At 29.8% G+C, this 19,116-nt stretch overlaps 2 protein-coding genes across 2 annotated transcripts; one reads left to right on the top strand and one right to left on the bottom strand.

Moving 5' to 3' along the window:
• Positions 1-688: 688 nt before the first annotated feature.
• Positions 689-1,613, top strand: LOC126554150 (uncharacterized). Its single transcript, XM_050209250.1, has one exon. The coding sequence runs from the start codon at positions 888-890 to the stop codon at positions 1,611-1,613; it is 726 nt and encodes a 241-aa protein (XP_050065207.1). The 5' UTR covers positions 689-887.
• Positions 1,614-17,572: 15,959 nt separating this feature from the next.
• Positions 17,573-18,782, bottom strand: LOC126554149 (uncharacterized). The gene is made up of 4 exons (XM_050209249.1): positions 18,549-18,782; positions 18,009-18,164; positions 17,761-17,902; positions 17,573-17,601 (listed from the first exon to the last, which is right to left on the bottom strand). Exons 1-4 carry the CDS (start codon positions 18,780-18,782, stop codon positions 17,573-17,575), a joined length of 561 nt encoding a protein of 186 aa, XP_050065206.1.
• Positions 18,783-19,116: the final 334 nt, after the last annotated feature.

The following is a 19,116-nucleotide window of genomic DNA, read 5'->3' as shown; positions in this document are numbered from 1 at the left end:
ATGACATTTGTAAAAGTCTCCCTAAGCCCGTGAAATACATTCTTTTCGCCGACGATTGCAATATTTACTGCAGTGGGTCTCAAATCGAAACAACCTCTCATTTCCTTCAACTGTCACTGAACGCCCTCACCAAATGGTCAACAGAATCAGGTTTTTCGTTTTCTCCCTCTAAAACGCAATTTATCATCTTCAATAAAAGGAGAAAAGACCCTCTACCTCTTATCACTTTCATGAATACCTCTCTGACATTTACCAGCAATATTCGAATTCTGGGTCTCACGTTTGATAACAAACTAAGCTGGCGCCCTCACTTGAAAAAACTCAAAACAGACTGTTTATCAAGAATGAAAATTATAAAAACACTCGGAAACAATACATGGGGATTTGAGACAAAAAGTCTTCTCAGAATCTACAAGTCTCTTATTCTCTCGGTAATCGACTATGGTGCTATAATCTACAGTTCTGCAAAAAGTAATGCTCTCAACACCATTAATCATATACACAATCAAGGTATACGTCTGGCAACTGGTGCTTTTAGGACTAGCCCGGTAGATAGTATCTTGTGTAATGCTGGTGAACTGCCTCTTGAACTTAGACGTCATACTCAGATACTTAAATTCATATCAAGAATCAAAAGTATGCCCAATCATATAGCCAGTGAGATACTCCATAATCCTCTCTCCTACAACTCAACCAACAACAGGAACACAATTTTTGAATATTTCAAAATTATCAGTGAAAATCTCGGCCTTCAAACTCAAACATTGAGCAAAGTACAACGTCCGTCGCCCCCTTGGCTGTGGTCTCCGAATATCAACACTCAACTCACCAACTACTGCAAACACTCCACTGACAGCACTATCATCCGCAATCTCTTCTCGGAAATAATGTCCCAACAATACTCCAGCAGTACACACATATACACTGATGCATTCAAAAATTCTAATGGATTGGGCTTTGCAACAATCATAGGTCATGAAAATCATAAATTCTCACTTCCTCCTAGCACCAATATCTACACAGCTGAAACTTATGCCATCTTTGAAGCACTGAAAATCGCCTCCACCTCAAATTCAGATTCTTTCACCATCATAGGCGACTCTTTGAGTGCTTTAATATCTATCTCAAATCCATACTCCAAGAATGAACTAGTACAACACATCCAAAAACTGATATCTATCTCTAACAAAACTTTTTCTTTCATGTGGGTCCCCTCTCACGTCGGCATTTCTGGCAATGAAAGAGCGGATAAATCCGCAAATGAAGCCACACTTCCTCATAATGCCTTAAAAATAAACCTAACTTCATCCTCAGAGTTGCTCGACATCATTAACACCAAAATCTCCGACACATGGCAAACAAAATGGACCAGCGTCCCTCTTTCAAATAAACTGAGAAATATCAAGCCTTCTTTAAAAAAATGGAATTTTCCCTGTAACCTCAAAAGAAGGGATGAGGTCATTATAACCCATGCCAGAATAGGCCACACTCATCTCACCCACTCATTCCTCATCACCAAGGAACCCGCTCCAATATGTGATGCATGCAACGTGGACCTGTCAATCGAACACATTGTCACCAGTTATTTTATACATTTAAACAATAAGTTGTAAATATTTATAATCTCACATTGTTATAACATTCTGTAGGCTAATAACCTAAGCTGTTGAAGCCTTATCATTAATAATAAAAAAAAAAAAAAAAAAAAAAAAAAAAAATGATAGTGACATTTATACTTAATTTGGTTACTTGCATTTGGTTCCACATTGTCTAAGTACGCCTATAATTGGTAATCTACTTTGTACATTTATTAGAATATAACTCTGTGATTTTTATATATTACAATTATAAATGATTAATTAGAATAACATACTTTTAAATGTTGTACTACACACTAATCTTTTCGTACTATTTAAAATGTCTCGTACTATACTCAATTTTAGGGCTGGTACAAATTACATATTTCATTTCGTTTTCTGACGTAGCGTAAAAAAATACTAAAATTAATTTATTTATGCAACGCAAATACATGTTATATTTTTGATACAAATTATATATGTATTTAAATGAACCTATTTGTGGTGCAAATTATACTTTTTATTTTTTATAATAAGGTACTCCTAGCTTACGCTATCTATACCTAGAGATGAAAGAAAAAAAATACATTTTGGCGTATTAAGTGCGATAAATAAATAAGTTACAATATTACGTTAGATGATAACCGTAGTTAGAGAATTAAGTTAGATAGTGTCTTGAGGAATTAGGTCATGCGGGCGACCTCGTTTGAGACGGCGCTATGGAGGTGGTCTGATGTTGATGTGGTAGTGCATTGAGCCTGTTGACTTATGGATGGATTCGAAGAAGCTCACAGCCGTGAGCTTGATGTGGTCTTGAATAGTTGAAATTTTGAGGTCTTTGTGTATGTCTGAGTTTCTTACGAACCATGGAGCGTTTGTTATCGTTCTTAAAACTTTATTTTGAAATATCTGCAGTTTTTTGAGATGAGTTTGTACGCAATTGCCCCAAATAGGGCAGGCGTAAGTGATTAGTGGACGTAATACTTGCTTATAAATAAGAAGGGAAAGGTTTTTTTGTAGGGAAGACTTTCTGTTTAAGATAGGGAAGAGCATCCCTAAACGTTGATAGGCTTTTTGAAGTTTAGTTGAGAGGTGTGGCCACCAGGTTAATCTTTTGTCCAACGTTACACCAAGGTACTTGACGGATGGCTTCCATGAGATTGGTTCGTGATTAAAAATTAGCGGTGGTGGAGTAGGATTACGGCGTAGACTGAATAATACACTTACGCTTTTTGATGGATTAATTGATATTTTCCAGTTCTTGCACCAGACAGATAATGCATTTAAGTGGTTTTGTAGGTGTATAGATATTGCTTCTGGGTTGCGAGATTCAGAGTAGATGACAGTATCGTCCACGAAGAGGGCTATGTTTGTGCGGTGATTGCGGGATGTCGGATGTGTAGATGTTAAATAATGTTGGTCCGAGTATATATCCTTGTGGGACGCTAGCTGCAATTGGTTGGAAAGAGGAAAAGTTGTCATTTATTTTAACAGAAAATTGCCTGTTAGATAGAAACGAAGTTAGGGAGTTGAGTAGATAATTTGGTGTGTTGATAATTTTGAGCTTGTACAGCAAAACTATGGTGCCAAACCTTATCAAAGGCTTTTGAAATGTCAACGAAAACGGCACCCGTGTGACAGTGTTTTTCATATGAGTTGCTTATATGTTCAGTTATGCGCATGAGTTGCTGTGTAGTAGAATGATGAGCTTTGAAACCAAATTGGAATTTAGGAATTGTGTTTGTACAGCTTAGATAATTTTGCAGTCTCGAGAGGATGACTTTTTCGAAAATCTTAGATAACGAAGTTAGCAGACTAATTGGTCTGTAACTGTCGGGGTCTGATTTGTCTTTCCCAGGTTTTTTTATGAGTATTATGATTGTTTTTTTCCAGTTATCCGGGAAGTGACCAAGGCGAAGGAGCGAGTTAAATAGAGAAGTCATGAACATAATTGCCTTATTAGGAAGTTTTTTGTACATAAGATTCGTGATGTTGTCGTGGCCAGGAGATTTTTTATTAGGTAGCCTTTTGATTATTGTTTTAATTTCACCCGGTGTAGCAAAATTGATTGAATTTTGTACCGAGAAGTTTGGTGATCTCAGAACATCTACAACCCTAAGATCATTAGAGTTGTGTGCGAATTGATTCAAGGAGAAAGTATTCGAAAGATTTTCCGAAAACAATTTGCATTTATCAGCGTCAGAAATTATAAGGCGAGTTTTAGTGCGAAGAGAAGGAATGCAATTTGTCTCTTGGTTTAAAAGATTTTTTGTGACTTTCCATAGGCTAGAGTAGTTTTGATGAATATTTGACAAGAACTTGCTGTATGAATTTACGCGGAATTGTTGCAAGGCGGTTTGCACTTGTTTAGTAAGCTTGTTTAAAGTTGATTTGGCTGCTGGGTTTCTCTGGTTTTGCCAAGCGCGTCTGGCGATGTGTTTTTGCTGGATTAAATCCAATATGAACAGTGGTAGTGCACCGTGATTTTTTTGAATTGGATTTTGGGGTGAAGTGACCGAGCACGCCCGTGCAGCATTAGTAACGGCTTCGGTAAAGTGTTCGGCAATTTTGTCTGCTGCTAAGACTGTAGTTATATTTTTTGGAATAATTAATTTATTATTTATATAGTCTGAGTAGGTGCACCAATTTGGTTTACCTTTGAGAAGTGAGACATTTGAGCGGTAAAATTTCAATGGAGAATTTCAATGTATTATCACTGGATTGTGATCTGAATCGAGTTCAGAGAGGGATTCTTGTACGACGTTGAATTGAATTGATTTGGTTACTAGAATGTCTAGTATGTCAGCAAGTCTATTCATATTCGAAGGAAAATAAGTTGGTGAGCTTGGTGCAGATACTATGTATGCAGAGGTAGATATGTATTTTTGTAGTTTAATACCGTTTGGATTCGAGACACGGCAACCCCAATTAGTATGTTTCGAGTTTAAATCACCGGCCATTATAAGGTTATTGTGTAGGTTCATTAATTTGTCGTAATCGGTGATGTGCATTGTGCGGCTTGGTGGCTAATAAGCGCTGATGATTAGAATAGATCGATTATTGAAATTAATTAGCACTGCAGTGGCTTCTAAGCTCTGAAGAACAGGAATTGGGAAATGTTGGTGTTTAATTTTGTTGCGTATCAGTATTGCTACGCCGCCCATAGAGCGTGCCGGAGCGTTACGATCCGCATGGTACGTTTGGTAGCCGGGGAATTTAATTTTGTCCGTGTGAGACAAGTGTGTTTCGGTTATGCAAGCTATGTCAATATTATGATGGTTAAGAAATGCCATTAAAGAGTTCCTTTGAGATTTAATACCGTTGGCGTTCCAATTTAGTAAAATTGCGTTATGGGGAACCATGAGTGTTTTGATTTAGACTATTTATGATGACGGGCAGATTTTCGATTATTTTCTGCATGAGTTGAGTGATGAAAGTGTTTATAAGTGGTAGGAGCGTTTTCATGAAACCGTTATCGCTATCTGCGTTATTTGTTGAATTACTGTTGGATTTATTTTTGCATGCAGAGCCATACGTAAAATGGTCATTAGTGTTATCTTTGTTGGTATTTACGTGTTGGTTAGCCGGTTTAGGTATTGCGTTACTATAATTATTGTTATGGCGAGGATTAGCGATTGTTTTATTTTTGTTTTTTGTTATTTTGTTTTTTGTGTATTTTTGTACAGCTTCTGTAACTAGCTGGATGGTCATCGTTGCAATTGACGCATTTAGCAGGAGTTTCTAGAACTTTTTGACATTGGATATAGTGATGGTCGCCCGCGCATTTAACGCACCTAGGCGGTAAATGACAAAATTTTTTAGTATGCGAGAATCGTTGACAGTTTGTACACTGAGGGATGCCAGTTGAAGGTTTTCTTGGTTCTACGGAAACTACACAGTGTAACAATCTATTTAAAGAATAAATGTTCGGTGACGATTTTTTGAGGAGAACGGCGACAATTGGAATAGGATTTTTATAACGGTTTTGGAGACGTGTTACGGTGTCTACTTCGAAGTTTAGTTCTTTCAGTTCGTTGAAAATCATTTCCTCCGTTATCGGAATTGGGAGGTTCCTGATGACTACTGATAATTGTTTTTCAGTTTGGAATTGGTAGGTATGATATTGAATTTCAGATTCGTTGAAACTTTTTGTAATCGATCTGTAATCTTCGATTGAGCTTAGATTTAATTTTAATGAATTCTTTGTATGTGTGACCGAGAATTCGTCAAAAGTTTGATTAGATAAAGAAGTGTGAAATGTTTCGTAATTTGAGATATTGTAGACGTAAATTGGTGGTATTTTGGGACTAACCTGGGCGTCTTGTGCGTTGTCGTTTGTGGATGCGCCGTCTTGATCAAGTTCGTCGTCGATGTTTTGAAGCGGAGTAAATTTGTTTTTGCTTTGAAAGGGTGGAGTAAGTGGAGCTACATTTGTTCTCTTTTTTGGGGTGTGTTGTAAAATGCGGGTTTGGGGAGACCCGCGACCCCTATTTGAAGGCATGTTAAAACGGTTACGAAGTATATATGTTACGGTAATCAGAGCACGGAGGACAACCTGCTGCGACGGCTACTGATAACCAACTGCAAATTATACAAAATACCATTTCCTAAACCATTATTAAATGGAATCATTTTTATAGTGGAAAATTATAATAGTCAACCGATTTAAATAATAAAACTTAAATTTTACATGATAATAGTAAATATTTAATTTAAAGCTAGTTAATAGTAATAGCGTAATAGTATTAATAAGTACTTACATTTCTGTTAGCGTGAAGATGCTTGAAAAAAATTTACTGGCTTCTAGTGCTTCTACCGAACTAGCTGTATTCATGATGGAGCTTATGATTTTTTTTGTCTAAATTCGCCAACTCTTAAAAGCGAATACGGTACATTGATCGGTAGAATTAAAATATCCTTCTCCGATAACACATTGTATTAGATATTACACTTGTAATGTAAAAATTAATTAGATTCTATTTTTTCGATTAAGAGAGGAACGTACCTTGACAAATTCCATATAACCTTTCAAATCTGTCATTGTAATATAGAAGTTAATTACATTCTATTAGATTCAAATCACACTTGTAATGCAAAAAATATGAAAATGTCTTAACGAATTTCATAAAACCTTACAAATCTACCATTGTAATGTAGAAGTTAATTACATTCTATTAGATTCAAATCACGCTTGTAATGCAAAAACAATGAAAGGGTCTTAACGAATTTCATAAAACCTTTCAAATTTATATCGTATTAGATATAAATCTGTTATTGTAATGTAGAAATTAATTACATTCTATTTTTTCGATTATGAAAAGACGTACCTTGGTCAAATGTTACAAAACCTTTCAAATTTTATTCTAGTTAGTGTTTTAGCTGAACTGATTATTTTAGACTTAAGAGGAGGAGGAGGAGTAGAAGTGGTTACATATATAAGAGACTCATCGATACAGTATATTCAGTATAGGTACTTCAACAGATTTTACAATCTAGACTTTTTTAATAAATTTAATTTAATTTTTTAAACAAAAAAAAAATGTCCTGCTACTCATTTAAAAGCGATGACGAGGAGTCGGTTGTAGTGTCCGAAGTAAGTAAAAAACATTTTTTTTTTTTTTATTACAATATATATAATTGTTTAATTAAAAGACATTTTAAAAAAAAAAAATTATTAAATGTTTTATGAAAAATTGATTTTGTAAACCGTCATCAGCTTATCGTCTATTTTAATTATAGGATAATATTGCAACAACATCTCAAAAAAAAGGTACATCGAAAAGGTTAGCTGTGGAACCGGAGAAGAAACCGGTATCGAAAAAGATGAAAAAGGTGAGTTATATAAATTTATGACATATTACGAAAAAGTAAAAAAATATAATTTAATTATTATTTTATAGAGCACTGCTATCTGTTATACAGACAAAATATTGGATTTAATAACAGATCCAACTATACCAACCGATGCAGAGAACACCTTGAATATAAAAAAGGATGATTGTTCATTAACGGTTAAGACACCTGTAGAGAATACGGCTGTAGATTACTGGACTATAGCACATTATAAATGTGCTAAAATTGCTAGTGTTGCTCCGCAACATAGGTAATAATAATAATAATATGTATATATATATATATAATATATATATATATATATATATATATAACTAAAGTAAAATATTTATAATAAAATTTAATTTAACCTAACCTAACTTTTTTAGATGGAAGCATGCTGAATGCTCACTCAAAAATATCTCTAACAATTAATTAATTATAAATCTAGCTGACCCCGTGCACTTCGTTGCCCGTTAAAAATGCAAATTCTATATATATATATAGATTCGAATTTTTATTAATTTGTTATTTACTATTCGGTTTAACGGTGTTCAAAACTTTTCATTTTCATTGACTGTTTTGATTCTCAAAAATCTTGTGAAAGCACCACTTTAATATGCGAATTTTGTAAAATGCTTTCTTATTACACACTAAATTTGTGATACGATTTTACGAATGTACCGTGTAAATTGTAAGCATCGATCTATCATTGTTCAGGCTCTACGTTTATCAGTCAGTGAGTAACTCAAGTCATAATATTATAGTCATTCTGCTTACCGTTACCGTGAGACTCTCTTATGATTATGAGAGCAGTATATTATCATGTAGGCAATCCACACGTGGTGGATTGCGGACCCCGCGAGATGTGTATAAGAATTTTATAGTTTCTAACACTTAAGTTTCAAAGTTATGTCATTTTTTTATTTTTTACTACAGTGGGTAAAATACAATAATGTGCCATCTCGTGATTTTTGTATTTTTGCCTGTTGGTAAAACAATAAAACTTAGTATAACTTGTTATGTTAGTCTATTGCTGTAAAAAAATGTATATTAAATATATATATATTATAATCAAGCTGTCCCGACACGGCGTTGCCCGCGTGTTAGTTAGTTTTTTTTGCATTTTCGTAGGCCATGTATTAGTGTTATTATGTATGAGAAAATTTAATAAAACATATAAATATGGTTTATCACGGAGATATGAAAATTTTATATTAAAATTGCATTTAAATACCTATGTACTATGTGATACACCATACTATATTGTGTATTATCCCAGCACTATTTTCAAAATAATTAATATAATAATGATCTATGTTTATAATGTTACTAACTAATATTTATCTTGCTCGTTAAATATACCAACTCTATATATATATTGTAGTCACAACGTGCATTCACGCGATTGGCAAGTTTAATTTAATTTAAATTTAACTATTGCTGTGAATTTTAAATTTACTGTGGCCATTGACTTATTTCGCTAATTCTTATTTTTGTTGTTATGGTTTTAACAAAATATAACATCAGGTCTATAACTATTATATTCAATCATAATCAATAGCGACCTTAATATAGTTTATTTTCTTGCTGAACAACTGCAGTGACAGTTGTTGTGTTTTTTTACACCCAGATTCCGAACTTTTCTGGTGTATTTTCTTAAAATTGTATTACATAAGCACATTTCCTGCGACCAATAGGAGGAATTATATTATATTCTATTTTATTCATATTATTAAATGGTTACCAAATGTTATCAAAATCCGTAATTCATTATATTAATTTTATATATTACCATAACAACCACAAATAAATAAATATTATTCTCAAATCTTATAACCCCCATAGCAACCATTTATAAACAAAAATTTCTATCGTAAATCTCAATATTCCTGTTTGAGCACATATTATTAATAATACATATTGAAAAAAAACTATCCTATCTTTTAAGTTGGACCAAATTACACGCGGTGTAAAAAATTTCATCAAAATCGGTTAAGTGGTTTAGGAATCTATTGAGGACAAACATTGTGACACGAGATTTATATATATTAAGATATATAACTAAAGTAAAATATTTATAATAAAATTTAATTTAACCTAACCTAACTCTTTTAGATGGAAGCATGCTGAATGCTCACTCAAAAATATCTCTAACAGGGCAGCATCCAGATTATTTAACTACAGCCAAAGAAATGATTACGCTCATTCAATCTGTTTTCGACAAAATGATGCGATATCCCGGCAAGAAGCTTCTCAGACACAGACCAAAAAAAATAAACTTATAAAATGTGTGTAATAGGATATGGTGTTGGATTAATTTTATTTAATAGACAATTTTTTTTATATTTATATTTATTTTTATTATTTAGATAAAAAAAATAATAATAATACATTTATAGGTTAAAATAAAAATAAAAAAAAAATAAAAATATTGAAAGTTAGTATATAAATGGTATTAATAAAATAACAGTTTTTTCAGCAAGAATGATAAATTAAAATAAATTAAGAAACTTTTTTATATTACATCACTAAATCTTGTAATATCATGTTCAACAATGAATTAAAATGAAATTGTAATAACTCGTACATAAATGAACAATCTTCACTTTGTATATTACTGTAGCTGAAATCATAATTTTGAATATATTGATTTGTAAATTCTTTCGTTGACAAGATGATGGTAACCCATTTACGTCAGACTTTATTAACGCATAAGCTGTATCAAACGTTTTTTGGTATGATTCTAATTTTTTCTGTTTTTCGACAATATACAAGTCAATACAATGTTGCAATTGTTTCAAACGATGAAGATCAATATGATATAATGTTATGTAATTATCATTAGAATATAAAACTATAGTTGATTGGTTTACATTAACAGAGTAGAAAAAATTATCAGCTATCTTAACACGTTTACAACGAGTATGCAAATTTTCGATAATTGTATTAAAATTGTTTTCGCACATTAATTTACACCACTAAAACTCAATTTTTCTAAGTATTTTTTTTTTTTTTTTTTTAAATAACAATAAAAATTTTTTGGCTGACCAGAAAATCTTGAAAATTTAATACAAGGTTTCTTATAAGTTGTTCTTAAAGTGATAAAAAAAAATTCGAAATCGTTAGTCACAATTTTTTTTTATGAGTGCTTAAAGTTCGAATTATTTATAATTATATATATAAATAATATTTTATTTATATTCGAATTGTTTAAGTAGGAAATACAAGACCTTAACCTTGTGTAACTGAAAAATATATCAAAAAAATTAAAGCTGACAATTTATTATTAAAATCAATCTTGTTAATACTTTACCTATAAATAGCCATGGGTTTGGGTTTGGAAATTATATATAAGTCATAAGATTCCTATGACTTATTTCTAATACATTATTTGTATGCCGGTTCAAGTCTGTTACAGATTACAGACAGTAGTTCAGAAAATAAACCTATAAAAGTAGTTTTATTAGTATTAACTACTAACATTGAAAAAAAAAACAACTAGCTAAAACTAAAAAAAATGTTTAATTTTATTATAATTTTGATCCTCACTCAGTTATACTCATACTCTCAGTATTAGAGAAAAAATTAAATTATAACAATAACTATTTGTTTACAGAATCAAATTACCTGTTAACCAAGTCCTATTAAAATACTGTAGGAATTGGAAAAATTTCAAACTTTCATGTGTTTCAACAGTATTATAAATATTGCTCGGAACTTTTTTTCCGTAATACCTTCACGTGTATTTTCTGGCGGTAATAATGCTATTGCCATCGCGATTCTAAAAAAAGTTATATATATTTCTATGGGTTTTGTATAAACGAGTTAACCCTAAAATATAGGTATTTATAATATTTAGCAAATAGTATGAATAATAAATAAATATTATATTATTATTTCTTTATTTTAAGAACACAATTTAATTAGTATTTTTGATCTGTTTTATTTTAGGTTATCTACATAGAAGTAATCTTACAACCATTCTTGTCGCACTCGACTTGGAAAAAGCATATGATATGGTCTGGAAAAACAGGGTCCTAGATATATTATCTAACTGGTCTGTAGACGGCAATATGTTAAAATTCATACACAACTTCCTCACCGACCGAACATATCAAGTCAAAATTAACAACGTTTTATCTCTGACCATACAGCTACAGAAAATGGACTACCACAAGGATCGGTCATAAGCGTAACTCTATTAATTTTCTAGTCGCTATAAATGATATTTTTAATGATATACAAAAACCTATAAAATATACACTATTTGCTGATGATTGTAATATATACTGCAGTGGCATAGATACTAAGTCAACAAGCGATAAGCACTATGTTTTGCGCGAACAGAGTACAAGCGGCGATTTTAGGGCGCGGCCCAAAGACTAAGCTAAGTCCGGTGATCTGGGATGATAGACTAATTTTAATCGTACAGTGTATAGAGACCCGTATATATACTAAATCTCCGCTGGACGATTTCACGGTAAAGAATGGAAGTGGTGGATCAAAGGAGGCCGAAATAATAATATTATATTATTTCGTAGAATCGCGAACTGGTTTACCCATCCTATATTTCTGCATAACCTTATGCGTAAACAACAAGTCAATAAAATGTACTATTATTATGTGTTAACCGTCGTTAAATAGTAAAATTACTATGTGCTAGTAAAGTGACTATGTCGGTTTATTACAGTAGTATGTTCCTTTTAACATTTTATTTAATTTTGTTATGTGATTTTCAAGAAACAGAAACACAGAAAAAAGTTTGTTATACCTACCTACTTATTCTTATTATTACATTTTTAGTTTAAAATTGTTAACATTTATATTAATTACAACGACTGATAAAATATTTAAACATAAGTACCTATATGCATTATTATTATAAGTTTTAAAGTTTTTAACCAAAAATTATGTATTTAACTGTTGCTTTTTATTTTTATTTTATAATGTGGTTTTTCAAGAAACAGAAAAAGTTATTTTTTATTATTATTATAAAATCAATTAAATAACCACGTATTTAATATTTATTCCTAACTATATTTTTAACTTCCTGTATCTTTATTAGATATTACAGAATATTTAGCCAGGGTCAAATTTAGGCTTATGTTTCTTTTTAGGTATTATAAAATTCAATTTTAAACTCTTAGTTAACCTGACTGATAATATTATATTATAGATCTATAAAATTAAATTAATATCATTTTTAAAGATTCATTATTATTTTACAATACGGCATAATATTAAGTAAGTAGTAAGTTTATACTTAGGGTACTTTGTATAGTTGAAATAATATAGGCATAAAATCTCTCATGTGTAAAGAAAAAAATATGTACATAATTATTAACCTCCTATGTGTCAACAACACACCTCTTATGTGGTGTTTCAGAATAAAAAAATACTATCAAAACCTCATATGTGCAAAAATCTTAACAATATCCCTTTTGGATAAAACAATATAATAATAATAATAGCCCAATTTCATTTCTAAACATATTTTACACAATATAAATATTTTTTGAAATGTTTATATTCAATAGGTACTTATTTTTAAAACTACTAAAACGTTTCTCCTGAAAAACTTGGTTTTTTTACATACCTAGGAGGTTTTTCACGCCAAGCGACGATATACTATTGTCAAATCAATTTTATACAAGAGAATAACTTAACGTATGTTAGTCTTAACAAATACAAATGCTATAAATGATATTACTAGTAAACAAATAAATGAGTAATATTGATAAAACGGTGATAAAAATATTTTGATACGTCTGACCTGGTCACGGTTTATGATATACAGGTTAGCTATCGCCGGCCCGCTATACGGTCCGAATGTGTAACGGTTCAGTAGTTCATATTTTCACCACACGCGTAAAGCGCTAGTAGTAAGTAGGGCTATATTTTACTTATAATCGTGTATTCATAGACATAATAATATATTATATTATATATTATTATGTCTATGCGTGTATACTACATGATAGAATATAATGCATTTATGATCATACATTTAATATCTGAATAAATATAATATAAATTAAATAATAAATATAAATATATTTATTCAGATATCTATTATGTCGATATATATTATTAAAAGATGGTTTAAAAACATCCAATCATTGAATCATCTTCAAAACTTTTTAAATTATCTTCAGCCCAGCCAATTACCTACATTATTATGATAGATATTTTATGAATGACATAAGGCTATAATTGAATATGTATGTGAATATCTATTTAGTACTTACCTTATATAATATAATAAGTACAATTATTATTATAATTTATAAAAAATAATATTATATCGTAATTTTATTTAAAAAATTACATTAATTTTTATAAAAGAAATAGATCGCAATGTATTCACTATTATTGTCCATTCATTTTACCTGGAACAAAAATTATTCAAATTAATATTTATCTGGTTGTTAGTTTCAAATTTTTATTTGTTAACCATTCATACAACAGCTGATATTCAATGAAAATGCATTACAATTACAAATTTTTATGTTACCAATATTTTTGAATAATTATAGGTATCTGCACACAATGATATAAGTACCTTCAAATTCTTAAACTAGAGGTCCACCTGCACATATTTTTTTTTATTACTTTAAGTAATCAAAATTACATTTTAAAATACATCTTGCAAATATACTGTGCTTAAGATATTGTAATTTTTTATGTACCGAATAACGATCACAAATTCATAAATAATGATTAAAACAATTATTATTAATTGTAATTATTAAACTTTACCTACCTTGTACTATTTAATTATTATAATGGTTGATAATTTATAACTTACAAGTAAAGGTAGACAGTGGTTCATTTATACTTATTTATTACTGGATGGACTATATTACAACAGATTAAATTAAAATTAATAATATACCTATAATATTATATTGTCTTACATTCACTCCATTCGTCATTGTCTTCATTTGTTTTGTAATTAAATACAAATAATTTCAAAATAACTTTCATTATTGAATATAAATATTTTCTTTAAACTTACTATTATTATTGTAACTGAAAACATTACAGTAATTCTGCCTCTTCATAACTGTAACAAAATATTTTAAAATAAGTTCATTCTAGTGTTTCACAATTTATTTTAACCTTTAATTGGAACAGCTACCAGACAATATTACCAAAACAAATTAAACAAAACAACTGAAAGACTAAATTTATTAAATAATGCAACTAAACTACTAAAAAAAACAAAAAGCCATGCTATTAATTATATAAAAAATAAAATGAGCGAAAAGCTTTAGAATTTCTCTTAGGTTGAGATCAATTTGGCAATTTTTTTCTTTTGTCTGCTTTTTTTTATATCAAAACGATTTTCTTGAACAGCAAAGTGGCGCATTCGCATTACAATGAAATTAGTCAGAATAGATGTGACAATTTCATTTTTATGTTCAAAGCAGGGAAATGAAAAAGGAAAACTTAAAGCATCTTCAACTGTAAGATCAAAAACATTCTTTTGATTACAGTGTTTAGCAAAACATTCTTCTACTTTGTATAGAAATTGAAACAAGCATATATTTAGGATGTGTCAATCCTCCTTTTGATTTTAAGTTAATAACTCAGCTTCCGGCAAATCAGCAAATTTATCAGTAGTCTTCAATGCGCTCAAGCAAATTTGACATGATGTACTTTTAGCAATCTTCTTTGATACATACCCAGTAGTATAGTATATTATACAACTTAATACAGAAGCATTGTTGTAGTTGTGATCTGCAAATATTTCATCTGCTTCCCATGAACCTTGATCAATAAGCATGTCAACTTTAGACTTTAACCTTTTTATCTTTTCCTGTCTTGGTGTTGATTCACAGTGAAATATTTCTTTTAATTCGGATAAAGAAATTGTAGGTGCCTGTGAATCAAGTATAGTGCAATTTCCAGATTTAGGGGGACGTAGTACAGAATAAATTGATAAAATGCGATAAAGATGTAAGAAAGTGGGACCTGTAGGATGGTCATTAGGACCAGCTGCTTGTCGAATCATTCCAAAAAATTTCTGAAATTCAAACACAAAATGTAATAATTTATACAGTCATAGATAACATTTTTAAAATAAATACTTCTAAAGGATCTTGATTCATTTTCCCTGTTAATACATATTTAAAATTACAGTCATGCAATAGATATTGACAAAGTTCTATTGTTGAGCGTAAAGTAACACGTAATCCTTCTGCAGTTGAGCGTGTAAGAAATTCATTATGATTTATTTTAAATTCATTCACATTTTTTTCCCAACTATCAAGCCAAATCTCTGCATTTTCTAAAATCTATGAAAATAAAAATTAAGATTAAAACATTAAAACATTAGTATAAGTGAAAACTAGGTACTTTAAGAGATCATAAAATAAAAGTTGTTATTAAATACCTTAAAGTCTTCACTGGATTTAAAAATACCTTCAGCAGTATAACGACGATTCAAAGCATCAAACAGATTATTTAGAAATAAAGTGAACTCCTGGGTCTCTTCACTACCACTTAAACCAATCACTCCATTGCGCCTGCAAAATTCTATCCCACATGCCATTGAGTGACTAAATACCTAAAAAAAATACAAGTTACACTAATAAATTATAGCAATTTATATTTTGAATAGAATTTATTTAAATGCTTTAAGTACTTTAATATTTTACCTGTGTCATTAAACGTACACGCATTTTCATCAAATTTGATAAATAAAGATGATCTTTAGTGATTTTTGGGATAGCACAAGCATTTCCTGGATGAATAATATCTGCATTAAATGTGTCTATATAATGCCACCAACTTATACACTTTCCATCAGGATTTACCTTCATTAAAAGTTAACAAATAATTAAATAAAATAATACAAAATTCACAATAACAACCTTGAGATATTTTTTGTCATGTAGACGGTTTCTAATGTTTTTGAAAAGATGAGGAACATCAGAAAATACATAAATTTTTCTGTTTTCTTGAGAAGGGTGGGTGAAATAATTTTTTACTGCTCCTAATTCACCACTTATTCCTAACTCCGTCCACATCTTACGATTAGTAGTTGCACCATCACTAACAATACCATCTATTAAGCACCCAGATGATTCCAAAAGTATAATGGCTCGCAATACAAGCTGAGCTAACACGGTTCCTGAAACAAAAAAAGTTTTAAGTCTACTATAAAAATTATATAAATAATATAATATATACTAAATAAATAATAATAACATATAAATAACCTTTAACTGAATTAGAAGAAGCAAACACTGCAATAGGTTGTGAAAATTTATCAGCTAGGCTTTGGAAGAAGAACACTAAACCATGGTCAGCTTTATTTCCGCAGACTTCCACTTCTTCTCCCACATCTTCTAAACCTGAATATGTCAAATCCCTAGTGTTTACGTATAAACCTTTTCTTAATTGAATTTCATCGAATAAGAGAACCCCGTGCCTTTGATTAGGATTTTTTGTAGACATTCGTCTTTTAAGTAGATCAAAAAATTTTAAATCAAATCCACAGTTAGTTTTAACAATTGACAAATGCTTGCGAATGGTTGAAGTACATGGCAAAGGCATTAGCTCTTGTTCTCGTAAAAAACGGTATGCTCCAGGTGAACGGATGTTGAATAACAAACAAAGTAACATCCAGTTCTCTGAATAGTGGCGGTTTTTGGGATTTTTATACCTACTAGCCATAATTATTTCTCTTATCAATGTCGACTGAGAATCGTTTAATTTATTTTTATTAATTAAATCTTCAACTGAACTGTCTGATAATGTATTTAGTTTTTCTTTTTCATCATTTAATTGATTTTGTATAATTTTTATTCTATGTTTCGCTCTTAAAATCTTTTTTTGTATGTTATGCTGTTTATTTCTAAGCTGATCTAATTGTTTTTTCTTTGTAGGGGGTAAGACTAATCTTGCAGATTTTCCAGCAGACAGTCTTGATTTTTTTACACGGAATGCAATTCTTAATCTTTTACAAAATATACATTTGTTTTTAGAAGATGATCTATCAATAAGATATTTACATTTTTTGTGTCGCCAACGATTTTGGAAAACCACTTCTGCATAATCAACAGTTATTCCATCAAACTCTCCAACTAAGGCCCTCCTGAACATATATTTTTAGTATTTAAAGTCTTTAAAACTGAAATCAAATCATCTAATCAAATAATTTTTGAATTCACTGATAAATCTTGAATGTCAAAATTAATATTATATAATTTACATTTGATAATCATATTTGTTTCAAGAATTATCTGTTTTTCAATATAAATGCCAACATCATTCTTATTCAATTTTATAGTATAAAATGTTATATTCTTATTTTGGAATATTTCATACTTCCAATTACCTGGGAGGGTAATAGATTTAATACCACTGCAAATGTTTTCAAAGTTTTGATTTGTGGGTATGTTAGAATCTTGAAGAAGTTCAATCGATTCTGAATTAAGTTCATTACCGGAAGTATTTTGTTCGACTATATTAAAATCAACCTATAAATGAAAATATTAATAGTTTAAAACAAGGTTTGAATATACTTCAACTATCAGATATAGAAATAATATTTATTTACTACCTACTACTGAAAAAAATTACTTCTAATGGTTTCATTTTTTTAGAATCAGTGGGTGCACACATCAAATTAACTCGCTTTGTAGGAGATTTTCTTTTTTTAATTGGTTTTGAAAGATATTTTGGGCCAGGAAATAAACACGGAATTGCATCTTCTTTCAATTTTGGATATTTTAAATTTATCTGAAAAAAGTGATAAATAAATATTATACATTATTTAATTTATACAATATTATTTATAAAATGTCCTTAAATTTCTATAGAATTCCAAGGCATAGTATCTATAAGAAGTTTATTGTTTCAATAATTTGTTAGAAGTGTTAAATCAAAATATATTTATTCATTAATAAGTATATTATTTTAAAATAAAGTACCTATAATACAAATAAAATATGAATTTATGAGTAAGTATTGTAAAAAAAAAAATGTTTTGTCTATTAATTATTTGCTAATAAACAAACAAACAATTGTACATTTATAAATATTTTATTATTATTATTATTATACCATATTTTTTAAATTAATTAATCAAATAGTACTTTTTGAACTTGTAAAATAAATACTTACACACACTTTATTGTTGCCAACCCCTGAAGACCATTTTGTAATAATTTGATCTTCAGTACAGTGGTTAGCACATACTGCTGAATTTTGGGTAACAATAAGATCTTTTCGAGGTATCACATTTATCCATTTTTGCCTCAAACTTTCATTTTTTGGAAAAGAGAAAGTAGATACAATTTTATTAGAGTTGGACTTATATCCAGTTTGGCATCCAACAACGCAGCACGAACGTGGCATTATTCACTATGGTAAAATATTGAACCACAAAAATTAAAAGAAACATTATTAATATAATTAGGATGTAGATGACCTAAACAATTATAATAAGTGAAAAAAATGTATATATAAATAATAATTTTTATTAGAGATATGAGTATAATAGTATTTTAAAATATGAATTATAATATTATTAATAAACAATAGTATACATTTACATTTTAAGCATTATTTTAAATTATTAAAAATACACATGTGTATGTACACATTTTACATAAACTACAAAAATGACTTAAAAATGTTGAAAAATTACCTAAATAAATTAAAAGCTGCATTTACAGCTAAAAATGCCTAA

Source organism: Aphis gossypii, unplaced genomic scaffold (genome assembly GCF_020184175.1).
Source record: "Aphis gossypii isolate Hap1 unplaced genomic scaffold, ASM2018417v2 Contig00435, whole genome shotgun sequence".
In the NCBI taxonomy this organism is placed as follows: domain Eukaryota; kingdom Metazoa; phylum Arthropoda; class Insecta; order Hemiptera; family Aphididae; genus Aphis; species Aphis gossypii.
Note: the sequence above shows the minus strand (reverse complement) of the source record. Positions and strands in the feature narration are given on the sequence as shown.

What these genes read in the sequence shown, in the direction of transcription:
- LOC126554150 (XM_050209250.1), top strand. Translation starts at nt 888, where the DNA reads ATGTCCCAACAATACTCCAGCAGTACACACATATACACTGATGCATTC.
- LOC126554149 (XM_050209249.1), bottom strand. Translation starts at nt 18,782, where the DNA reads ATGCCACGTTCGTGCTGCGTTGTTGGATGCCAAACTGGATATAAGTCC. An exon ending in TTGGCAACAATAAAGTGTGT is followed by an intron (nt 18,165 to 18,548) that starts GTAAGTATTTAT and finishes CACTTTTTTCAG; the next exon opens with ATAAATTTAAAATATCCAAA. An exon ending in CTAAAAAAATGAAACCATTA is followed by an intron (nt 17,903 to 18,008) that starts GAAGTAATTTTT and finishes TTTCATTTATAG; the next exon opens with GTTGATTTTAATATAGTCGA.